At 40.3% G+C, this 26,895-nt stretch overlaps 1 protein-coding gene across 3 annotated transcripts; it reads right to left on the bottom strand.

Moving 5' to 3' along the window:
• LOC145446491 (integrin alpha-2-like) lies at positions 1-26,601 on the bottom strand. Of its 3 annotated transcripts, XM_080324798.1 has the most exons (27): positions 26,039-26,601; positions 24,169-24,287; positions 22,220-22,287; positions 21,954-22,080; positions 21,459-21,576; positions 21,293-21,396; positions 19,465-19,642; positions 17,438-17,625; positions 17,309-17,376; positions 17,042-17,207; positions 16,898-16,980; positions 14,310-14,549; positions 13,715-13,930; positions 12,834-13,131; positions 12,053-12,204; positions 11,790-11,989; positions 11,298-11,439; positions 11,119-11,241; positions 10,826-10,914; positions 5,341-5,436; positions 2,646-2,766; positions 2,436-2,546; positions 2,113-2,274; positions 1,926-2,039; positions 1,484-1,567; positions 1,267-1,407; positions 1-310 (listed from the first exon to the last, which is right to left on the bottom strand). In XM_080324798.1, the coding sequence occupies exons 1-27, from the start codon at positions 26,221-26,223 to the stop codon at positions 155-157; spliced, it is 3,849 nt and encodes a 1,282-aa protein (XP_080180924.1). In that variant the 5' UTR covers positions 26,224-26,601; the 3' UTR covers positions 1-154. The 3 variants fall into 3 exon arrangements, with proteins under 3 accessions (XP_080180924.1, XP_080180923.1, XP_080180922.1); XM_080324797.1 differs by having other exon boundaries at positions 11,119-11,238; positions 11,790-12,204; XM_080324796.1 differs by having other exon boundaries at positions 11,790-12,204.
• Between the last annotated feature and the right edge of the window lie 294 nt (positions 26,602-26,895).

Consider the following 26,895-nt stretch of genomic DNA (forward strand, 5'->3'; position numbering starts at 1 on the left):
TCAAAACAGTAAAATTTATTGCTTTATGCGTAACAAGTCGGGGGAAATGCGAAACAGCTGTCGTCGGGATTGGGAATTGGGTAAGTAACTTACAGAGCTTTGAGGGTGACGGATAATTGAACTTATTATTATACACAACGTGTCTGATAATTTTTCAGCCGTCGACTAGGTCAATGGTACTTCCAAACGGTTGTCCGGTAGGGGCAGAATTTCCTTCGGGCACTTCGTTTTCTACGGTATTGGAAGATTCTTTCACTGATTTCTTTGCCTCGCTAGTCATCTTCCCGTATTTACTCTTGAAAAATCCAAGCTGTGAAATAACATAAATGACATAACAACATAGTAATTGAAATATAGAAAAGTCAATATAAGTGCATGATGGCTATACGGTTGCATTTAAAATAAATAGTATATTCTAAAAAACTTGTTTAAAACACGTGATAAATCAGTGTTGTAAAAATTCCTTTAAAGGGGAGCCAGCCTTATTTACCCTGTATTTTCAATTGTCAATGATAATTCACTGTGACGTCACAACTTATCATTCGTGACGTCACGGATAAAAAATGTTTTAAAACGAGGGTCATGTTTTAAACATGTTTGTTTCATATTGATTTTTGTTTTAAATACAACCCCTATGATGGCGTTTACAAATGAATTGATATCAGTTCGCATGCGTCATCTTACCAACAAGAGATGCCAAGGGACAGGTCTGTTGATGCGTCTTCCCCAACATCATTTCGTAAGTCATAATTTGATAACAAGTAACCCCTATCCACCATTGGTCATGTAGGGCAAGTTTTTGCAACTTTTGCAACTTTTTTACAGCTTCCGGCCGCTGCCTAAATACTCAGAAAATATATAGAATGCTGTTTTAAGCTGTTTGAAGGAATCTTATAGTGCAACTTTTTGCAACTTTCGTCTATTTTTTTCATGCAACTTTTTGCAACATTTTGCAACTTTTTTGATTTTTCATCAAAGTATTTTCGATTTTGATGAAATACGCGGCCAAATTCGACTGAAATACCGTAAATCAGCGCTGAAGTAACGCTCTTACGGATATTTCGGGAGCTGAGCCGGAAAGTTGACCTTTTTTTAGTCACCCGAGCAAAAGGTGGTCTTTTAGTGCAACTTTTGTGAAAAAATAAATGTATCTTTTTACTGCAACTTTTGTCAAAAATAAATGCAACTTTCCATGGATTTAACTGCAACAAAAACTTGCCCTAGTCATCACATTACGATATCCAACCACAAAATATCGACACAGACCTTCCACATCATCGCTACAGCGATTGCCAGCAGTAACAAACCACCAATGATCCCACCGATTATCGCACTGACATCTAGAGAATCGGGAGTAGGCTGCGGGGGTGGATTTTCTGGATCGTAGGAAGCTAGAATCGAAGTGACCTAGTAAAAATCGATAGAATCCATGAAAAATACTGGTAAATATTTTTTATTTCTGTGCACTACACTACTGTGTTACCGAAGATGTGTCCGATATTGGCAACGCCGTCGCATTAGAAGGAATCAGTTGCATAGAGGACTCTACCGTCGCTTCCACAAATTGCTGAATAAAGACGAGAAGAACATATGTAATCGAGAATATATAGGATATCTCATTAGTTAGTTATAGAGACATTGAAGATCAAGTGCCTTCATCTAGATTTTGGATTTTAAGTCACTGTGACGTCAGCTTATTTGCGAACGACAGTGATGTTGCCATTTTCGATGACTGCCAGACCTGGCGACTATTGTATAAATTTGCAGTGACAGAAATTAGTAATGTTAAGTCGTGTTCGTGTTTAGTTTACATGACGTCTTTTACAGAAGTTCGTCTGGTAAAGCCTTTCATGGTTTCGCACCAGCCATAATTACACAAGAAATAATTATAGAGAGATAAAATCATAAGTTGACATGATACCTACCTTGGCAAAGACAGGTGCCCATGGTTTAAAATTGAGAACTACGGTTATTTGACGGAATTTGTTTAAGTAATCGATATCGCAGTCTATGCTGCCGCACTGAGAATTTCCACAAGTCTGTAAAATGTGTTAAAATGATGAGGGGAAATGGTCACCACCCAGTTGGCCATCGCCACCCGAATATACGAACTAGCTTCTCGGACGTGGCGATTTTTTCACCGGCTGTGGGATATGTGAAAACATGTTCCCTGTAAAATGTCCTCCGATCGGCTTTGGTCGGAGCAATTCCGTATTTATTTGCAATCCCACTTTTATAGCATTTGCAACTTTCTGATGACATACTTTTTTCATCCTGTGAAATAGTTGCCAATTATCTTTGATATTAAACGATGTCATGTGATACGTTTGTTTTACATTTCGCATGGATTACCAGATGCACGATATGAACGACGCAAGAGATGAAATCCTGTGGATATCACATTACACTTTAATAATGATCATGATCATACACACCTCGCAGTACACGTCTATTAAATAGATTAAATCGTGTCCTTCATTCGTCTTTTCTGTCCAATTGACCACGATACGGGCAGAGCCTAGGCCAAGTGGTCCTTTGTTATAAATCTGCAATCGTTCAAGAACTGTTCATGTGTCCAAATAATGCAATGAAAAGGCATATGTATAGTATAGGCTTATTGCATACCCACGGCAGTCTTTGCTTACCGTGTATCGATGGAAAAAGTTTGATTCGCCTCCGCCTAGTATATTGTCTTGTAACGTTTTAACAGACTGCACGGACGTGTCTTTTGGGGGTTGAAAAAATACGCGTATAGGCTCCGTTACTCTGAAAATCCAAATATTAAAATAGTTTAGTGCAGTCGTTTCAAGAGCAGCTCGCACCAAGGTTTCCTGCGGCTCTCACCAATTTTCAAAAGTCAGCATCGGTGCTGCGCCGTCAGGAAATTTTGTTCAATGTTAATGAAAACTTCAAATTTGCGTTTACCGGGCCTGAGATTCAAGAAACTGCCCATTTGTGAGGCGTCTACAACACGTAATTGTATTGTTGACAGAAAGCTAAAATTGATGGAGATGAAGCAATGCTTTAATAGAGATTCACGCATCTGCAAAGTAGCTCGTGAATTTGGTTTACGACCAGTTATGTTGGATATTTAACAGGGAAACAATCTGAATGCAGTGATTCATTTGGAACTGCTCATTTGTTCTTATCGCGATGAAGGATTCCATCCGCGTTAGCGGTGTCTTATAAAAAGCCTGGCAGTGGGCCGTGCTACAAGTCGGTAAATACGGAATAAAAATGAAGAGTATATCGGCCTGGTGTAAAATGACCAATGTAGTCGAAAGACAATAAGGATTCCATCTATTTCATTACCGGCCTGCATGAAAAGCTCACATTCCCGTGCTCGGCATATGGACAAAGTCACTGAGAAAAGAAATATCAGAAATTGAAAAAGGTACGGCAAATGTCTTCTGTGGACTGTGGCGCAAAGCGGCGTAAAATTTGATAACTATAACGCTAAATTGCAATATGACAGATGAAAAATCACGCAAGGCCCATTATTTATCATCCTCGGTAAACTCTAGTTCGGATCAGTGTAATATATAATTAGTCGCTCACGGTGTTAGACAACATCCTCGCTTTCCAAAATCGCAGGTTGGGATCTTTTTGCACTGCTATGGCGATTGCTGACTAATCGCAATTTTAATTTACCCATATTTGTAGCGGTTTGTGTTTTGAGTGAATAAGGGCGGACTTCCAAGATCCTCATGACTTTCGTTGCTTAAAAAGGATGAATTGGCCCTTATAATTTTATACTTCGGCGTTCTTCGATTATGATTATTTCTATAATTATGTCTGTCATTCTGATTCGGCTGCTATCAAGCTTTAGGCCCAAGGCCCAGACTGTGTAAAAATTTGCGAACTACTGCTTTAGAGCATCTAAGGCGAGATAACATTACGAAACTAGATGTGTGACCGATGACCATTTACGACTCTTACGAGTCGCCAAAGATCGCTTGTCTCAGACCTGGGCATTGTGCGGACCGCGGGACAAATGCAGCCCGCGACGCTATTCTCAGTGGTCCGCGAAAAGTCCCTTAGATATCATATTTATAATGTTAATGCGGAGACTAAAATTTGGGTATGAATTGATCCGGATATATGCGTTTACTCTGAAGTCTAGTTTATTTATGTACCGTCATTACGTAACCTATATGTACGTCGTGTGAGTAATCCAACTCCAAAATAAAGCCAATATAGCAAATCATGCCGTTCATGCAGTTACAAATCACTGTTTTCATATTCCAGTTCAAATTTTGTTTGTTGCCAGGTCTGTACCTTAAACTGTTACGTCATACGTTTCCAATTTCCAATTCGTAAAATGATGCAATCAGTGCACGTGATTAGCGATGTTGTGTCAAGCAATAAAATATTACGCTGAAGGTAGACATTTCAACACGATTTCGAGCAATAAATATTTATTTACTGAAATCAGCCGTAAACCGGTCTCTTTAGTATGCGGTGAGCACCGAGCAGGTCGTCTCCGTGTTTAAGTAATGTAATTTTAGTCGGCAATATGAGAAAATTCAGTAGGCTGATGAAGACCTGCTAGCGAAGCTACCAAAACAACAAGGCTATCAGGCTACAAATTGGGCGATAGGAGGCAGTGGGCACTCAGACTAAATGCAGGCGGTGTAGCTTTAGCAGGCAACTGCTTCGTAGTGTTGTAACGATTGATGAATAAATCAGCAACTAACGCAATAAACGAATGCTATATCGATTCACTCGAGGCTGCGTATACGGTCGATGCGGGCGCCGATCGATGCAACCAGCCATACCGGAAAAGTTTATTGTTTGACAATGTGGATCCTGGCATCAATGGACACTTGGACAGAATCACTAGGACGATCGATTGATTGATTGAAGTGTAGGACGTGTGGTCCATTGTGTTGAGTGTATAGTGAGAACTACGAAGTATTTGGACGCATATTGCTGAACAGCGGGATACCATGGCCTATTAAAAGGGAACTGCATAGCGGGATTTTACTCTCTGTTTCAAATTATCGTGGAATTTTCACAGTGCTCCTACCTTGGGCATGGTATTCTGGTTGAGCGCTATTTGTCGCTCTCTAGGGGACGCTAGCTCAAAAAAGTTTTGGAAACACTGGTCTAAACTTTTGCCTCGGCCCGCCATCGTATTTTCTGTTCACATTTGGTCCATCGGGAAAATAGTTGTCCACCCTGCCTTGGTGCTTTGGAAACATTACGCGCGTGAGCCTATTCTTCCACTCAGTAGGCCTACACTATACACTACATTGACCCGCTCTGTCGATCCATCCGTAGCAGAAATGCGTTATTATTATCTAATATATAACATATATAGTCCATATCTATACTTACGCTTGCAGTATCAAATTTGATTCATACTGGACGAGATTTTCATAAGTGAACACATTGTTGGATTCATTCACCTCTCCGGAAACTGCGATTCCGGCGCTGAAAACTCAATAGCGATTAGGGTTAGGCCATTGACACAGCATCTTCACGTAAGGTCCATGTCGGTAAAAGGACAGACCTATTCGCGCATATTCCTATATAAATTGAGCAATTGACATAAACACATTGCGTTGGGTGACACATGACCGACTAGTTAGCCATGGGTGATAACAAGGGCTGTGGAGTCGGTAAATTTTACCACCGACTCCAACTCCGACTCCGCACATTTTCAATATACCGACTTTGAATCCGGAGTCTTTAAACGTACCGACTCCGACTCCAACAGTAATACCAATTTACCTCGAAAATTATATGCCACAGTAACGGATAAATGACTATCATATAACCATTAAACATGCAAACATGATTAACGATGGCATGCAAAATTGTTTCATTGCGGCGCAGCTCGAATTATTCACTATGCAATTAACATGAAAGATTGCCTTTCTAAATATCCTTCCTTTTTCATATTTGATAAACATGGACTCTCTAATATCCTAATATGCATGAATCATTCAAACATGACATATATCCAATCCTGTTAATTAAAATATATAGATAAAGCAATCGAAGTGTAGCTCTTGTGTATGAGTCAGCAACTAATATAGAGATGTAACTTACTAATTTTTTCATTACACACTATACCAGTGGTTCCCAAACTTTTTCGGTGTGAGGGCCAAATTTGGAATTTCAGAGTACGGTCGGGGCCGCACGAATACTACGGCTATGAAACGGACCCAAACAGTCATCATGGCTATTTCGGAGTAGTTTTATTGCCTTGGCGAGATTTCAAAACTGTACACTGTTTACGGCTATACTTATGAGTTGCATTGGGTGTCCGTTGAGTGAATCAGCTTTTTGCGCCTAAACGCGCGAAGCGCGAGAAATTTCTTTAATTTCATGACTGAATCGGTCAATATGATCGGGAAGTGCATGTATTGCTATCAATTTTCATGCCGTCTCTGTTCACGTAATCTGATTTACCGGTAGAGCTGAGTGAGGTGTGTTTGAAAAGGTATAGGCCCCCTCAATAGTAATTAAACATCTCCGGGGGTATACCCGTTGGCAGGAACGTAACAGCACTTCTTCAGGACCCAGGGCACCCATAGGGTGATAAACTGACCCCCTATCACGTTGTTCGCTTTTGCCACGAAATTAAAGTTGTACTGTTTAGTGAGACAGCGCGCGATGTGCGAATATTTCGATAATTCATGATAAAATTGGTGACTAAGAACGGGAATTGCATGGTTGTCCTCTCTGCCCACGTAATCAGATTTACCGGTAGAGCTGAGTGAGAGGTGTCTTTGAAACTGCAGACCCCGTTAAATTAAACATCTTCGGGAGGGCGGATTCCTAGGTATGACTCCTTTACATGATGTTATTTCGTGACCTCCTCCTGTCTGCTATATCAAAAAATGTAGAATTGCCCAAACCTACTAAACTGAAAGATCACACAATTTCAGATTAGTATTTCTTCACTGGCATATAATTTTCTTTCGTGCGGGATGGTATTTGTCTTGCGAGGTTCAGATTGCCAAGACAAGAACATTCGGCGCCAGTTATTTAGGCGCGTATATGGACAATTAACCCTATATGTATTTTGTATGAATAACGAAGTTTTTGGTATTTCGAAGTTTTTGGTCAGCATAAAAGCAGTCCTTTGCAACCAAGGCTTTCTCGTTGCCGATCGTTCTGACACACTTCTTGGAGTCACATGTTATATAGCCTAAAACTTTATATGTCTTGGTGCGTTGTGGTGCGGTCATGGCCAACGCTGATATGCCCATTTTTATAAATCTTGCGTATTTTTTCTTGGGGAAGAGTACCCAATATTCAAGATATGTGGCGAATTGAAATCGCGCATAGCGCGAAAAATAATTGAAAAAATTGCATAAATTTTTCAAAAATACTCTATAATTTATGCTAATTCACGAAATAATTTTGAGCCCTTTCCGAGCTCGCCCCCCTCAATTGGGGGTTTGGGGTGCTGCAGTTACGGCCCGGACTACATAGGACTACCAATTATGCTGCTTTTAGCCGGCTAAGCAGTATGCATCTCGTCGTATTCAACCGTTGGTCACGTGTTGCACATCTAGTCATAGGGTTACCATACGTCCTCTTTTAAGATGATTTGTCCTCTTTTTTTGATTTTTTTTAAATGTGTCCTCGGAGGACGCCCAAATGTCTTCTTTTTTGAGGATTTTCGTCACATATAGGGCCCAATTCGACTGATATACATTAAGTCAGCACTGTAGGAACGCTACGGTGGCTATTTCGGGAGCTGGACCGGAAAGTTCACCTTTTTTTCAGTCAACCACCTGTTAGTGTGAAAGAAAAACTGTATTTTCCGAGAGTGGAGCCTCTTTTTCTCTTTTAGTCAAGTGGGAAAAATTTACCATTTTTTCAGGATTTTCCTCCGATTTTGAAAGTTATCAATACCTATTTATATCTATAGCTACTGCTCGTTCAACTGGAAAGTTAGGGCACATTGCATCGAAACAGCAGTGACGTAACGTCAGCAGTCTATATTCTCAACTTTCCTGCAATTCTGTAATCAAAAACTACAGAGGCCAAGCCAAACAAGAGTATTTCATAAATATAAATTTTATTTTTTGTCATAAATCGATTTCTTAATATATGTTGAGGGCCGCAAGAAGGCTATCTGGGGGCCGCATGCGGCCCTCGGGGCCGCACTTGGGAATCACTGCACTATACTAATTACAAGCACACAATAGACATTGTTCAGAAACGAAATTTAGGAAGTAGTCAATTGACATATGTCTAGTCTACATGCAATTAGTCAAGTAGTCAAGGACTAGGACTTGCCATCTTTCTTTATCATTTGTTCGACCCAAGCAGCTAAGCTTTATAGGCCTACACTACGAATATTTTAAATTTTGTCAAGTGGGAAGCAGCGTTTGGTTATATTTACATCAATTTTACAAAACCAGACGATGTATTTACTCTGTCACAGTATCATGATATAATTCCAAAAATTGCATCAATTTGTTACTGCATCGCGAAGATGCATATTGAGAATTTATTCCTGTATGCAACTGAATTGTAATTTGCAAATAATTTTCAATTTTATCTGTATCAGGGGTGGCCAACCTTTTCGGCCATTGAAAACAAGACTTATATTACTACGCTTTGAAATTGATAACAATTATGTCATGAAAACTCCGTGTATAACTGTGCACTGTGCAGTGTGCACTCGTGCAGTCATGCCCTGGTTGCGCGAAGCGCGAGATTATTTCAAAGGTATGAATGAATTCTATCAATAAATATGTTACTTACATATATTGGGGTCACCTTTATATACCACTGGACTCATTTGGCAAGGACAGGGTTATTCGGCGTTTAGACATAGCAATATCGACGATTTCGGTGAACATGTCTATCACAGTGGTTCTCAACATTTTTGTCTTCGCGGACCCCTTTTGGACCGTCACTGACCCCCGCTGACCCCAGAAGTTTTCGTTCAAAATTAGCTCAATTATCGTGCAACCGCCATCCGTCTTGTGTAGGCTAGTGATAAACAGCCACAAAATGACCTTTCTTGAAATTAACATCACACGATATGTAGAAATGGGGTAAACTTTTATTACTTCGAAGCAAATTTGGCAGCTGTATATATTGTCCTGAAAATTCGGGCCTTCTATTTTATATGAACGAGTACCGCAAATCCATTTCAACAAAGGTAGGTGGTGGAGAATGTATTATTAACGCGTGACGCTTCCGACGAGAGCTTTTATTGTGAGTTGCTACTGAACATATCACGTCCATGTCCAATTGTCCATCCTAGTCATTTCTATCTAGCATCTCATCTTGAAGTTATTTAGTGGTTTTATCTTAAGAGAAAATGGATTTCGTGGCGAGGTTTCAATTCCTTCAGTGGTACAGATTAGGAAAAAAATTCAGGAAGTTATATTTCAAACGACTGTTTACTGACATGCTGAGACTGACAACTCCAAATCCAAATGGTTTGCAAACAAAGTCACCCTCTTTGACCTTGCTATCTCCAACATCTCATTTTCCCGCAAACCGCCACAAAAACATCTCTAAACATCAATATGTTTTCACCGGCAGGCTGTTCGCAATTTGACAATTAAAATGAATTTGCACAGTCGGATATTTCATTTCAGACGACCATTGTGATGCTGTGAGTCCTAAAGGTTTATCAATTATGAAGCTAAGCCGTCTCATGCTTTCCCTAATTAAATATGTATTCAAACTAGGTCATTAACAATTTTACAAATTTAGAGGTTTCGCGGACCCCATAAAAATGCTTCGCGTACCCCCAAGGGTACGCGTACCCCCTCTATCATTTTGTGCAAATGTTTCGTCGCCGACGATCTCGCTGCGAGCGCACAAGCGAAGACGCATGTTGGACGATACGTTATATCCTAATTGCGAGTATAGTTAGATTCAATTCTATGAATTGCGCGTATTTATAATTTTCAGGTGGGGGGTCCAATACTAAATGCGAGAAGTCGATTGACATAAAATCATGCGAAGTGCTAAGAAAAATTTCAATTCAACTAATCTGCTATTACATATTTTACTTTATCGTCAATTGGTCATATACGAAGATCTGCGATAAATGTGGCTGGCCCCTGGTTACGCCAATGTGTCAGAACTGATGTCAGTCATCATCAAATTTCGCGGTCAGGCTAATCAAATTTTGGCTGGCCTTGCAATTTTACCTGATGTAATAACTATTTTCGATAATTACCTCGCAGGGCCCACGAAACCTTCTCGTGGGACACATTTGACCTGCGGGCCACGGATTGGCCGCCCCTGATCAGTATCGTTACTAATAACAGTGATTGATGGTACATGAAATTGTATTAAAAATCTTTTGAAAGCAATTGTAAGAGAATTATCAAGGAAATACTCAAATAACTCCGATTCTACTAGTTGGAATTGAGTCAAATTTGTTTTGCATCGTCTTTGAAGAGCGTTCATCAATTTCATGGGGTTGACAGAAAAATTTGAATTTAAAACAAAAATTTCTCTAATAAATTAAAATTTTTTATTCGATCTGCGGAGTCTTATACTTGCTAGAATTGAACCAAATTTGGTGTGCAGCGTTTTTTAGGGTAACCTGACAATTTAATCAGTGAATGGCTGGAATCCGGTAAAAATGTTACTTTTGAACAGCCCTAGTGAATATGCCTGTTATTATACCGATTTGGAACTTGATGGTGATAAAAGGTAGAGAAAATATAACATAGAAAGTATAACAGCACAAACATGAACGTTGAGCGTATCGCTGAAAATGCTTTCTCGCTCAATATATCTCCTTGAATACTGGTCAACACATATTAGTCATCAGCCGGTGGTGTGTGTGTAACAGCCTATACCCCGCATTGTTTAAGGAACTTACTTGGAATATACTCTTCCAATCACCGCTATTCTGTGATCCTTTGCGAACGACTCCAGTCTAGCAAAGTCAATGTCGACGGAGAACTTGCACTAAATAAGATAGAGAGAGCGAGAGAGAAAGAAAGAGGGCGACACACACACACACACACACACACACACACACACACACACGAAGAGGTGGTTTAAGCTACCAAGCTCGCAATCTTTACTATAGTGCAGTGCTTTTATTCATTGCTCATTATTCAATAATATAATACGATCTAGAACCCACACGGAGGACACATTATAGCCTACCTGGGTTCGAGCCATAATAGTGTCTTGTAGAATGGGGTTATTAGATATGTATTTGAGGACTGTTTCACCTCGCTTGCGGTCGCTTTCATCCTCGGAAATCGCGATACACGAGCTTGTGACCTGCTGACAAAGAGCAGCGCTGCTATGCGGTCAACCGTCGTACTGCTGCGCCTTTTTACCCGAGTTATGGTCAAGTTTCCCGACGATATGTTGACTTTCAGGAAGAGAGCATTTTCGGGTCCGTCATTTCGTATTGTGCAATTTATTGTTAACATTCTGTTCGTACCATCTAATCTCAGAGGAACCTTGGACATCGGATATCTGAAGACGTTGCAACGTATGGTTCGAAAGTTTTAAAAAAAAAACTAGTGCAAGTCCGCAATAGGTGGCCTACACACTGCACGCCGTAACCATACAAACAGTGAAACAAGGCCATTTTAGACGCATGCAACTTTTTACACCTGATCGCCAGCCGGAGTAAAGGGAATATCCACATCTCATTTATTCCGAAAATTGAAATTGTCTTACTAGTCATTTATATAACCAGTAGTGGCGCCCACCTAAAATTCTTTGATGCCGGCAACAAGTACTGGAGTAATGAATAGTCAATAGTGGGTAGTGAGTAGTGAATGACCAAAAGTGAATAAGTATAGGCCATGCTTATTACTTACGAATAATCAGCAACTATCCGAAGATCATGTTGACATCCTGTGCAACCGGTGTTGAAAGACAAATCTGCAGTTTTGATGTCTATAGTACTCAGGACACCCGACATTACCGTTGCCTTATGCGTTGGTGCTAGATCCGCCGCTAGCGTCAATACCGGTGTAGTCTCCAGCCCTCCAGTATTAACTTTTCCCAGCGTATTTAGCTGTGAATACGAGCCTTCGCCGTAATCATGCGGGCAACTTTCGTGCGCAGATGTCGGTCTTACGTTCAGTCGCAGATTGTAGTCATGGCATATTGCCGACTGACCCACTGCTATATCAGCTGTTTTAATGGTATCCGTTTTTGTGCTTTCGAAAGTAAACCTTCGGTACATGGAATTTGGTATCAGAGAATCCGCCGTTATGTTGTGAGTCATTGCTACATCAAAACGAAAAGTATTGGTATAAACTTCACAATTGAAACTTCCGGTCTTTGTGTTGAGAAAACGTCTGTACGGAACGACAAAACAGCATGTCCCTAGATTTATTAGATCACGTGCATCACCCTCAGAGAAAAGGTCGCCGTTGACTCGTCCCCTGAAGCTTGAATCAGAACAGGAAAAGAGCGTGAATTCTGCCATTGGCAAACGTTTATTTTATAGGATGATTCTGCTTGTGCGAAAAATTATCGAGACGACAGATTTCGCGTCGTTGGAGAGGCCGTTCACACTTTCATTTGTGTAGCCTACTTTGGAGTCGTCTTTTATCAGAATACGCCAACCTAGTTTGTGCCAAAAGAAGGAGTTCGTGTACCATCTAAAAATAGTACATTGAGCTTAAGCAATCTCTTCGTCTCAGTTACTCTAAATTTTACGCCGGTGACGTCATATATGGTATTACGATCGTTGATATAAACTGTATTCTTTCCAATTCTCTACTATAGTCACTGGTGATTACCCCTGACGACTGCCAGCCAATAATATTCGGGTATATTCTAATATGAATATTTCAATCAATTGTATATTGAAATTCTAGTGATGTTTTTGAAGAAATACATTATATACTCACAAAATCTTTCACCGGTTGGTGCTTTTTGATATTGTGCTGCCATGCACGCTGTCACTATGGCGCATGGACGCTGCTTGTTGGCAGCGCATGACAGAATATCGATCACACGAGGTTTCACTGATAACTTTAACGTAGTCACGATGAGCTTTCGCGAGCGTAAGAGCACAACACTATCACTCATAGGGGCAGTCACCGAAACGTCCGGATACGAATTGCCATCGAAATCGTGCCCTCCTTGCGCTGACCATCCAAAGCTTCTCAGTACAGTTGTAGATCCGAGTGATTTCCCATTTATCCTCTGTAAATGATTTTTTTTCAAAGCTGAAGTGTCTTTAAATATCGAGAAAATATTTGTATCTGAGAGCTATGTATAATGCCGAAGGCCGCCTTTAGAACGTTTTGAAATCTATTGTCACACGCCTAGTGCAATCGTGATATACCCTAAAAAGTAACCAAATATCACAGATATACGACATACTCTATACCATACACGTATCCTGCTTTAATTCTTGCCACTACAAAAACTGTGAATGTGAGACTGCCGTGCACCAGACGGCTCCCAGTGCATAATAAGAACAATGATTAACTATCTCCATTGATGGCGAGAGTAACGAGCTAAACATACTACAAAAGTATATCAACGCAAACGTTACCTAGAGAAATAAGTTCAATTAAATGATGGGGACTATTTCTATGGCAGATGAATGGCTTACACACCAATGGCAGCGAACAAATATGCCTAAAATTGAATGAGTACCAATTTGCAATGCGTGTAAAAATATTTCCGAGGAAAAATTGTCTGCACACTAATAGCACAATAGGTATTCAATAAAGAACGAGCATAAGCTGCATTTCCCGAAATGGTAATACAAAATACTTACTTGGAATCTATGGACGTCCAACCCAGTCTGCGACGAATAATATACATATACCGCGCCACTTGCCACATCAGTATAGCTGAGTTTTTCATTTGGTGCCCCGATTATTACATCATTGTAACCGTTGCTGTCGAGATCACCTGCATTTACGATGCTCATTCCAAATCTAGCTCCGTTGATTCCAGATCCCATCAATAAATCGGTATGCCCACCTACGGCCTAAATAACGTTTACGCAAGAGTGAGTTTATAGCATAAGTATTAGGCATTATGTCTGTCGAATTTTTGTTAACGGAACATAGTTTAGAAATCGCATCGAACTGTAGTAGGCCTACCATCTTGGTTCTTCTGGATATTAGTCACGGAGATATGGAGATCTTGTGGCATTCTTCGGTGTTATCACTAGATATTATCTTCTCTAGGATTCAACACTTTTAATTGATTCGAATTTAGCAGCAATTATTAATTTTTTGTCTACCGTCGTAAGTAGATTCATGTCTCTATCTAACATACATTTGATGCTTATTTTTATAACTGTTTAAACGAAACCATGGGCTGCAATCGAACTTATCGCAAATGATTGTTACAGCGCGTCTTACCCAGTTCGAAATGGCTCGCGAGGATTGGTCATTCATGTAGATAAATACCAATCCTTCATCGTATCCCGCGGCTTTCGAATAAAGGGGTTCAGACACGAGCAAATCATCAAAACCGTCCCCGTTTACATCCATCACCAACACGGAGTGACCAAAGTAACCGCCCAATTGCCAGTATTCCGAGTAATCACTTGGATGCAATATGAATGAATCCGTGCGATCAGCTCTCTTATACAGCAGTGCCTGAAATACAGGAAAATTACAAACATGATCTGCCATGACCTGGACCAATTGCCCTTATTGGATATTGCAATACAAGAACGTCAGCTTGCTCATAGTTAGACATGAAGCTATGCTACCCAGAATCCAGACATAGCTGTGCTACTCTACGAAACACGCGATTGACCAGACTGGTGTATATGCTATTCGCAACATGATCATGATGCATTTAATACAAAAATCAATTTAAAACAAAGCCCTTGTTTAATTTTTTTTGAAGCCATGACGTCAGGAATATTCAATTGTGACGTCAAAGTGGATTGACATTGCCAATTGAAAATATAGGGCAAATATAGCACCTTTGACGAAATATCTGCATTATTGCTGTTGAACCGACTATTTTCAGGGTTCCAAACATCCCATATCGATATACGTCGGCTATATCGCGTGGTAATCGTCCGTAACCTCATATAACATGTATTTACACAATTATGGCATAATTTTAAAACTTAAAAATACACAATTTGTTTTTAAAGGCCTTTGTTCAAAACACTGTTTAAAACATGTTTTAACCGAAGTGTTTTAAAACACCATTTGTTTTAAATGCAACCCTAGTTAGCAGAGAAAGCAGAACAAACAAATGTCTACGTATAGTGCTAAGTTCTGTAGGCGAAAGCGAAAGTTCCAGGACTCCGATAGTTCATTTGGCAGAACGGTGGGCTGTAGGGCCTGCGTTGTAGATATCCATTAGGTCGCTGGTTTGAATCCGGCTCGAAGGACATGTTTTTCTTCAAACTAGTTCCATCACAGCAAGATCCACCAGCGGCCGCGCGTGCGCCAACTATACCATTGATGAACACTAACTTTACCGATTTGTAGTTGGTATTGATTCGATCTCATTGCCAATAAATGTTTGGTGACATACTTGCTGTCACCGAACTCATCAAAACTAGTCATAGATATTCATGGCAGCACTATAACTTGTAAATATACAAAGCTTAGAGAATATATTATGTTCGAATATGTTTTAATTAACTTCAGTATCAGTGGTTCCATTCTTGCACAAAGTTTTAGTGGTCGTGCTGCAGCATCACCACCCCACTTCTCGTCCTTGCTTTCGAATAGGATGCTAACTATAATGATTAATACAATCGTTGAGTTATATTTTTCATCTGAACAAGTCACACACAATGTACAATGCGATAAGACACAATGCGATGTCATGAACAGATAGGAGGATGTCGATCGACACGCATCAGTAGCGATCTTTTACTCTAACATCCACCTCGGCCTATAGTGCCCGATGTCACGGTACTTTTCGATGTTGATCTTTTTGAAGCCGCGGACCTTTCTACTAGTTCTTTTCATTCCTTGTGAGTGCTTTATTCTTTCATCGGGTATTTTTCTGGGCTTTTTTTTGTCGCCGTAAGAACGGCAACGGCGGGGAAAGAGAAGCCCAAATAAACCTCCGATGGGGATAGAACCGGGTCCGTCAGATTGGTGGGCTGTTATCGTTACCACTACGGTATATAGGCCTGGCCTACACGATGAAAATTATGGATGAATTATAATGCTGAGATCGTATGTGTGATATGAAAAAGTGGACTTTCAGTGAACGCCGTCTCTGCATGTTACAATATAGCTATATATTAGGGTTGCCATACGTGCGGAATTTCCCGGACATGTCCGGAATTTCACCGTTCAGTGTAGCGTCCGGGAGGAATCTCTAAAATATGCCAAATATCCGGAATTTTGATCTGGGCCACGGAACATTTTCAAATTGGAGATGGAGTCGCGACCAAACAAAGGTTGGTAACCACTGGGTGTGTCGTGTTTATAAAGCTCCGCGGTGCGCGCCGGCATAAGGCTGATAAACAATGTAATCGGTGGGACATGAACATGACTTACCAATCTACAATTACGCTCCCTGTATTTTCAAACTCATCATCCTCCACCAGCTCTACCGCTACTTCTGATCATGTGGGCGGAGAGTAGTAACTGTATAGTAATATGTGGAACAACCAATATCATTTAACGACCAGATGCATAGAACCCAGATTCATACAGTACCCCCCCCCCCCCATCCAGACGTGGCATCGATTACCCTATGGTGGGCACAAATTCATTGCCTATTTGTTCGAGAAGGGACTGAAAAAATGTGGTTTCAGTCCCGGTTACACAACACACAGCTACATATACTCCTGAACCGGATCGTGACCACCTCTGTTCTGTAAGCTTTGCTAGTGTGACGTCACAACTCATTTTGAAATCCGGTAGTGGGCGCTAAAGAGTGTCCGGAATTTGGATCACAGAAATATGGTAACCCTACTAGATATGAACATTCGACAATGTATATGTTGGATTGCACTCACTGCACCACGGGAGACGTATCGCGGAGCGCCCGTTACAATCCAAACGTTTCCTCTTTGCAGCACCCCCGCGCTTGTTGAATATCCTGCAATAATAATCCATTAACGTTCTTTTACTGCAATGATAATAATTATTATGGCAAATACCGAAGTATGCGTCTTTCAGTTGCTTCGGGGTGAGTTGCGTAACTCTCGCCAGGTCTGTATCATTCAAGTGGCCTTTTGATACTGTCCTCGGAAAGCCAGGTAGCATGAATTCTGCCACGGTCCCCATTCTGTCATACGATCCGGGTGCTCCGATGAACAATTCGTTCTGAAATATTGCAACACATCCGGATAGGTGTTCAGAGAATATAACTTTCTTGAATGGTTAATTAGCGTTCGTTAGACATCTTGCATTATACTCTTACAGACCTGTATTGTTGAAATTGACGAGCCGAACTGACAATTTGTCAGTTCCGTGGTGGAATTACCATCGCTTCCTAGAATAAGAACACATAAGTAGACAAAACGAAGAGCACATCGCGCCCAAAAGAACTACACCTTCCAACGAAGTTGAAGCGCTTTCTTTTATAACTTGGCTCAGTTTGTCCAATATATCAACCAAATTGTCATAGCTCGCCACGGTCATCACCCTGGTGCCACTGTACTCATCTCCAGTTGCAATTAAACGTAGTTCCCTCGTTGTAGCGGATCCGACACCAACAGCGATCATGATCACTCCGCCTGATCTGTAGCAAACTTACGAATGTGTCAGTGTGACTATGCTGTCTCTATGCATCGCCAAAGTGGTCGACTTACGTAGGAATCGTCAGACCCGACACTATACACGTTTGATTCGTTACCTTGAATATATTAACTTCTCAATGTGCATGGTGTGGCTCGAGAAGGGGTGGGCAACCGTTTTGCTATTCAAGGTCGCATTTTCATTACTCATGTAGCCAACGGGGCCACATTTCAAGGCATAGTCGTAATGAACTATAATTGGACGCCAAATACTCATAAATAAACTGTCCATGTCCATTTCCGACGAACTGCGGACTAATCTATTAATTCATATCGGCTTACTATGCACCGAAACCGCGAGGGCTCAAGTTATGAATAGTTACTGGTATCCGTTATCATCGCGCCAGACGCGAAAACATTTTCAGATTCATGAATGAATTTCTTCATAAATATCAGTAGTTTCACATCTTACCAACAAACATTTATCCTTTCTCGGTCCATGTGATCAGATTCGTCGGCATAGAGTGGATGGAGGGGGTGTTTTCGAAAATTTAGGGAAAGTTATAGATGATGTTGCATCTTCGGGTGGGCCAACTGTTATTCGTCACTTTGTTGCATGCTGATATTTCCTGACCTCCCATCAGGGTTGTTGGTATAATGAAAAGATGTTGGAATCGTCAAACATACCAGGCACAAATTTATTTCGTGAGGATCACACGATTCCAAGTTGGTATTTCTATATGGGCTCATCACGCATCATTTTCCTCTTTTGATGTTAGCACCTGCACTGTGAGCTCAGATTGCAAGGGGCGCTACTATATTAAAATCGAAAAATGAAGGCGCATTGAATTGCGCACAGCGCTAAGAAAATTTCAAGATTGATTAAAATTAAAAAATTCGTGAGTCAATTTGTAAATTCAATTTGCATGTCGACGGCCGCCAACACATATTAATTGAATTGAGTTTCCTTCTACCGCCGCAGGTTGACCATTCCTGGGCTAGAGGAAGCATAGTGGTGAAATTGCGTCGTGTGCAGTGGCTACCAACCCGAGCTATTGGACTGAGCCAAAACCGTGAAGTTGACATTGTAGCCGTATTTGGTCCCAATTTGAACGCTAAAACTAGTATAAATAATGTATAGTTGATCAGTCGATTTCAGCACTCTTTCGAAAAGTTAAGCTCGAACCCGAAAGAGTAAGATCACTTGACTTGCATTTAAAACATGTTTATAACATGGTCGTTATTTAAAATATGTTTTTATTGTATTTTTATGCATGACGTCACGATAAGTCAATTGTGATGTCACAGTGTATTGACGTCGTTTTATGGTTCCTTGAGAATTATAGTTGAAAATATAGGGTCAACAATCAACATTGCTCTTTTGATGAAAAGGTTTCCGATTCCGGTCCTAAACGGACCAAAAATATCCTTGACCAGTTCTACATCGTCATGCAGCGGCGGTCATCATCATCACAACATCCAATCCATCCCAGTAATATATAACTACGTCCCATAACTGTGAAAGAGACGATGATGTCCAGGGTTCCGACCATTCCATATCGTATACGTCGACTATAGATCTAGTGCAAGTCGTCTCAAGGCTCATAGCAACATGGTTTTACAAAGGTATTTAAACAATTATTACATAATTAAACAACTTTTGAAAGAAAATTGTTTCTTTTGAAATGCATTTGTCTAAAACACTGTTTGAAACATGTTTGAAACAAAGTGATTTAGAGACCTGTTTTAAAGGCAACCCTAAAGATCACATTCCGCATATATAGGCATCGCGATGGATTCCTTGCGACGAAATCATGAATCTCACTGTACAGACCAGCTCTCACCGTGATCTATGAGCAGCAGATTTCGTTAAATCAGGACGGTTTGATTCTCCGTCCGTTATTGTTATCATCACCTTCGGAACATTCCTAGGAGATCGCCTCAATAATTCGTCTCCTGCGTTTATAGCCTTGTCCGTACGCGTCCCTCCTTTCGGGTAATCGGAAATGCTTTCCATAGATACTAAAGTTATAACAGCCGAATGATAATATTGCAGAGCCTTGAGGGCTGTATGACTGCATAGTATATAGAGCAGAGGTGTCAAAAATACGGCCAGCGGGCTTTGGAATATTATCATCCGGCCGCGAAGCTATTTTGAAAAATGGCTGTATTATCCAACACATTTCTTGCAAATGTTGAGATTATTTAATACAAAAAATTATCATCTAATAATCCCTCAAGATAGCAACTGTCGAGCATGTTCAATTGTTATAAATAGAAATATAATTCAAATATCTGTGGCCGCACTCCCAATTTCGCTTATGACTTGACAGAAGCTCTACATACGGAGAAACCCGAATCGCGATATCATAGTAATGAACCAGCTTCAATATATCTCTCGTATTCCTCATATCGCATACACATGAGATATATCGTCCTTAAAGCTACTCTTTTCGTAGTTTATATTACCGAATTTAACCAGCCATAATCTTAATTTTGCTAATTCCATTGTTCGCTGATTTGTTGCTAGAGTAGAACCCTATGATCCATTATGTAATTCATTATTGTGCAGGCTTGATAATTGAGTATTAAAGCAAAAAACAAGGGTATGTAATTTCAATCATTTGAATGATCAGGCCCGCGAGCGATCAAATGGCTTGAATCCGGCCCGCGACGCAATTTGAGTTTGACACCGCTGATATAGAGGTATTGTTTTTGCGCAGTCGGTCCCGCATCTTATTCGAGGGAAATATACAGGACCATAAGATTTCATAGAGACGAAACCAATGATACAAGACCAATGTTTTTCATAGATACGAAAATGTTTTTATGTGTCTTACTCCAGGAGCTTTCTGACGAATGGGAGACACATCTGACATTATATTTAGGCTCATTCAATCGCGATTGCTTTGCAAATAATATCCGCGACAATCCAATGCATAATTACTCCTTTCGCAGGGCTATACTGGTGAACATTGAACATGAACAAAGGTCTTGACGTTTCAAGCGCTGCATTGTGTCCTAGGTAGAGCTGGGCAAAATCAAGTACCTGAGTGATTCGATTCTGAATCACATAAGATGCTTCGAGTCGAGTCGAGTAATCGCGTATCACGCATTATGACATAATAACATAATTTAATAGCCTATGTCAAACATGTACCTTATTGAACCATTTATGCGATCACAAAGAATATAATGCCTGTTATCCATCATATCAAGATACGTTGGCATTTTTTCGACCATGCCGATTTCATTGCACTTGGTGACAATGTTGTAGGATGATCATGGCTTCGGAAATGTGCTATTTCCAGTAAAGTTCGTAGCTTTGTACTATATGTTTCATATGCTACGATACGGCCAATCGAGGTTTCAAGGCTTCAACATTGAAATTTAGTATCGAAACTATAATTCTCGTTGACAAATCAACTTTCAGTGGCAAGAAGCGTATAATTTCAGTACTCGAAAAAATCGGCTTTTACTACTCGACTCGAATCATTAAAATTAATAATCGATTCAGATTCGAGTACCCGAATCATTGTGCCGAGACCTAGCCCTAGGACACTAGGATTAGATCGACGAAATGAGCATTAAGATTGCTAGTCAATCGTAATTTGTCTGCGCCAACTATGGGTACGGCAGTCAGCACTTAGCAGCGTGTTAATACACACTCACCTTTTAAATCATAGAACGACCTTGGACGAATGATTTCCGACAAATAGACTTCTCCATTAAATATCACGTATCCACTTTGCACATTTCCTTGATCTATGTCATAACTAAACCACGGCTTAGTATGTGATCATGAAATTGACAGCAGTTTACGGTGCAAAATATGTACCTGAACCGTTGTAGCACTTGGATGATCCAGCCAAGTCCGGTGTAGTAATTTGCTTCCTTAACGCTACCTGACGCATCCATGAGGAATACAATGTCCGCGATTAATCCCTGTGGGCAGCCTATGAGGACACAATATGGTTCATAGTTTCCAAGTAGGCTACTCGTCATATTTTCGGCGAGCGCTGGTTTTTCTTCAGGGGTTTTATACCAATAAGTAATTTTTAATCACAATTAATTCGGCCCATTAACACATAAGCCTACTTTATCCCAATATAACCTAAGCAACCACATTGTTGAAATAATAAGTCTTCGAGTGAGTTATGACCGAGTGGCATAATGTGAAGTAAAGGGTCTTCAACACCGCCATCTACAATTTTGCAATTTATGCAGTACATTGCAGCCCTAACCGGAAAAATTACTCCTAGTTTTTAATTCCCTAATGCCAGATAGTTCTACGAATCGAGTCATATCTGAACGTTAAACCTATAATTCGAACCTGTGGGGCACGGAGTTAAAAGTTGGTATGTGGTACCGGCTCCAACATTAATGCTTTGGCACTTCCCGACCATCCGTTGCTCTATGGTGCGATTTGGACACGAGAACATGTATTGATTTGAACAAGCCTGGAAAATAATAATTATGCAAGTCTCAAACTCACGAGGCCAATAATGTCTGTCAGTTATAGTGCGAGGTCCACACGTACGATGTTATTATACACGCAAACACGCGTCATTTTATGAGCATTGAGCAATGAGCACTCACCACGATCAGATTATTATTTCCCGAGGATAGTGTTGTCATTGAGGTACCAAGCCCGGTGCCGATTCCACCTGCACAGTGAAATTACAACATTACATATCATCAAAGATAAATTACATTTAGAAAATATCCAATACATCTGCACTGGTGAAATTACCAATCGAGACAGGACGTTCCAGTTTCACCTGGGTGTTCTCTGTTAGCGAACACACCGGTGTCACTAATATACTTTGCAGAGGTGGTCAAAGTAGTCAAGAAAGCTACTCAAGTAGAAGTAGAAGTAGTGACGAAAAAAATCTATTCAAGTACGAGTAGAAGTACTTCTTCCATGAGCAACCTAAAACGACTTGAAGTAGAAGTAGAATTGACTGACTTTAAATCTACTCAAGTGAGTAAGTAGTTGTGAAAACGATAGTAATACGTTTGCATGGCTTGTCAAAAGCTGCAAATTGAGCTTTGCGAAAGGTGCAGAGCTTGATATATGTTGAGGCATACCAGCAGGTATCCAATTTTCGACAGCATAAGCATTCGTCCACATCATGGGATGAATATGATACTATTGATACGGAAATGCGACACTAATCCTTTGTTTACTCGAACAACCCGTTTTAGAAAATATCATGGTTTGGTGCCCTCCCCCATATTATAAGGCCTGTAGTTTAGTTGAAGAGCAATAATACGGAGAAGTTGTATCAGATGCGGTGCAAACACTTTGCGCGGTTAGTAAACTTTAATAAAAATATGGTGGATCGTAAAAATGCCATATTGTGTAGCTTTATTTCCGGAAATTAAAGGCATTACTAGACTTGCTTTTAGACTTCAGTATGTACGTTCTCCAGACAAAAGAACTGAATCTAATTAGAACTCTAAGTGAATTGAACGAGAAATACCAATACTACTTCAAAAAAGCGGAAAATATTGTTTGTGATTCCGCACGTTTTTCTAGCCTTTATTTCATGGCATTTTAAGAGGAATCAGTTCGAAATTTGTGTATTCGTTTTTTCTGATCATTGTAATTGTACGCTCTTAGTCGGTTTGATTGGTTGATTACTGTTAAATTATATTTTCGCTTGTGCCATAAATTGCCCTCGTTACTGTTGTCTCGCTCTTCATTCTATTGAGCAACGGACGAAAGCACTGTTGCGAATCTCGATTGCATTAGCATCTTAGTATTCTCAAATGAAAACCTAAGTTAACATTATTTAATATTCGATTTGGGTTGCTTGATTTTGATTGAATCCAAGACTGATACGCAAGGTTTGCATAGTCCAAAAGCAGATTCAGCTGAGCAGACAGGATTCGTCTCCCGAAGAATCGGCCCTCATTGACATTGTAGCGTCGCGTCGAAACAAATGTATTTCGTGTCGTTTGTTAAGACAATTTTAACGGTGGTCTGCTAAAACAGGTCTAAAACCCTCAAAAAAGTCAGACCCCACTTTTCCAGATTTGAACACGCCATGGCCTGCTAGATTACGATATGATGGGTAAATGCTAGATTTCGAAACGGTAGTTTCAAGCGTAATTGTTGGCCATATTTACTGTGATGAAATATGGCATATGGGCGACAATGCGGTGCGAAGGGAGCCACGCAACCTGCTACCTAAATGATATTCAGTTTCGTGAAAACATATTTGTAACTCCGTATCTACTTTGTGTAAAGCGCGACGGAAATTCTGGGTTTGACTAAAATTTTCTTAAAACTGAAAGTTAGAACTCCGTGAAAACAGCATGAGAATACCCCAGTTCTCTTTCTAATTGGAGGGTTACAGTACTTCTACTTAACAAACTGAAAATAGCGAAAAGTAAGTAAGTAGATCACAACATATTATGAAGTAGAAGTAGCGGAAACTCTATCTACTTGAGTAAGTACGATAAGTAGATGAAAAATACTTGAGTACTTCGAAAAAGTAGAAGTACTTCGTTACTGACCACCTCTGATACTTAGTACTTACTATTCAGAAATTTGTTACACTCATGTTTCGTAGTTTTCTTTCCTCTGAAGGCGTATGCACAAGAGTAGAGGGAATTCTTCCAATGTTTCGGTGATGCTATAACAAGTCTTGCAATCGCTCTGTAACGGAAAATATTTAGCACTCTCTAAGTGAGGAAGTCAAGTATAGTCTGAGATTGCTGATACAGACGCCACCAAGATTCTGTGTAGGGTATCACATATGTTATGGTTCGAAAAACGAACTTTCTCAAATAGAGATTGTCTTTTGCACCACTAAGATCAATATGCCCTGGTTCATAAAGGGTGGGTAATGGCCCAGCCATGGGCCACAGAGCCTTTAGGAAATTATGAAGTTGCTGAAGAGCTTAGTTGCATTCGTCTTACTATTCCAGGATTTATTCTACTTTAAGCTTCTCTGTTATATGAAATAACCGGAAAGTTATACTAAAATAATGAAATATTCATAGAGTCATATATCCCAGTGCTCTTCAACCTTTTTCGCCGTGGTACACCCTTTTAACGTTTACTCGAAACTCGTACACCCCTGACCAGATAACTCACTGATTCCGTATAGTAAGCCTAATCCAGGGGACTAGGGGTGTTCAACGTTCACGGCCGTGCTTCGATTCCATATATAGCATACGGCCGCATTCCGGTGGAGACTCGTCAAGTCCAATCCGGACGTCATATACTCATGTTAAATTGACTATTGGAAACTTCGCACCGCGGAGGGACTTGTGGTGCTCTGTACCCACTGATTTCTTGAGATATGTCTTGCGTATAAAAGTTGTTAATTGAATTAGCAGAACACCCCCGTAAGCTTAATATGCACTAAAATCGCGAGTATAAATGTTAGGAAAGTTATCTGGACAACCACTCTAGTTGCGCGGAGTGTGAAATTTCTTTACATCTTGTCGATTATATTGGTTGTTTCATATATTACTGCCAAATATTTATCCATTCTTAGCCCCCGTTATCAGATTAAACCATAGAGCTGACGAAGTGGGTGTCTTCGAAAATTTTGGGAACAAAATGAATGATGATGCATCTTCCGGTTTTTATTAATTACTTTCTTTCATGTTGTTATTTGTGACCTCCCATCAGGTTTGTAGGCACAGTTCAAATATATATTATAATGGAATCGGCCAAAGGTACAAGAAAAACCTTCATTCGTGAGAAGCGCACGATTCCAACTTGGTGTTTTTTTAATGGGGTGCATCATTTTCGAAAAATCCTAGTCCCCCTGAATCGCGCCAAGCGTGAATGAAATTTTCAAGTTTAAATTCTCTCAAAGATTTAAGAATCAATTCGTCAATTCAAATTGCATATTAACGGTCGCCAACACACGCTAATTTAATTATGTGTTGAGGGCCGCATAACTTTTGTTTAACGTCGTACGCCTGCAGGTATTTGAAATGCTAACTATGCTAATCATGACTCGAGGTTACCGGACCACCATCTAGCACAGTGGTTCTCAAACGCGACTCCCCAGCCTATATGAAAATATTGTACCATATTGCACACCCGGTCAACATGTTTTGAAGCATAAATTTGCCTGTTTATTGTCATAGCTATAGTCATCGGTCTATTTTAATTCGGATCTGGTACATTCCTGTACACCCCATCTGAGTGGTACACCCTTTTCAACTTTTGGTACACCCTAGGGTGCACGATACACCCGGTTGGAGAGCCCTGATATATCCTATGCTGTTCAAAACTCTTGTTAACCGATCACTTTTACGCCACACAGATATAATTAGTTTTGTATTTCGAGGCAGGTAAGCTTCCGATTATTTTCAAAAAGCCAATATCTGCTCCACTCATCTGTTGAATCGGACATGCATATCATTATATCTTGAAATATTACTTACGTGCAACTGCTGATACTTGTTCCGAATTCTATTCCCTTCACCCCCTTTGGTGTGATCAGTCGATGGATTCTTGTTTCAATATTTGATCCAGTAACGAACGTGCATAAACCGAGAATGATTGTATAGAAGATTGCATTCATCGCGTGAATTAAATATCCCGAGTTATATATATCTATACTTCGCATCAAAAAAAAAAACGGCGAATAAATCAGTTTAACGTGAAGAACAATCAATAATAATATGTTATGTTGCAAATGGAATCGGATCGAGAAAAAGGATATATCACCAGTAGTTGTTGATTATGTTTGTTCATCAAATGTAACGTATACGTGCTTGTGTTTGCTAGACCCAATCTGCATCCGTGATAGACACAAATGCAATTATATGCATTACAGCAGGGATGTCAAACATGCTGCCCGCCGGACGAAAAATTATTGCATTATTCAGTTCATTTCTATCGAAAGTCGAGATTTTTCTTATGAAAATATGTCCACGTAAATAATCTCTCAAAACGGTATCGAACATTGTCCATGTGCCACATTATAACCATCCGCACATTGCACGATGTTGCGTTTTCACTGAACTGTACAGTCAGTGGTGGCTTTTGGGGTGGGCGAGGTGGGCGGTCGCCCGACACCCCCTGGTCGAAGCCCCCCCCCCTATTTGGATTTTGCGCTTTTCTCAAGGATAATGATGAATAAACATGGAAATCCGTGTACCAAGCAAGAATATGATTCCGTACAGATGTGTCAATCATCATCAAATCACTGCATTTGTTAGAAAAGTCCCGTATCCCGATAATCATCACGTCTCTGCATGCGGTAGAATTACTTAATTTTGACGTAGTCTATCCTTGC

This window comes from Botryllus schlosseri, chromosome 9 (genome assembly GCF_051294905.1).
Source record: "Botryllus schlosseri isolate E-star chromosome 9, Bs_hap1, whole genome shotgun sequence".
Classification (NCBI taxonomy): Eukaryota; Metazoa; Chordata; class Ascidiacea; order Stolidobranchia; family Styelidae; genus Botryllus; species Botryllus schlosseri.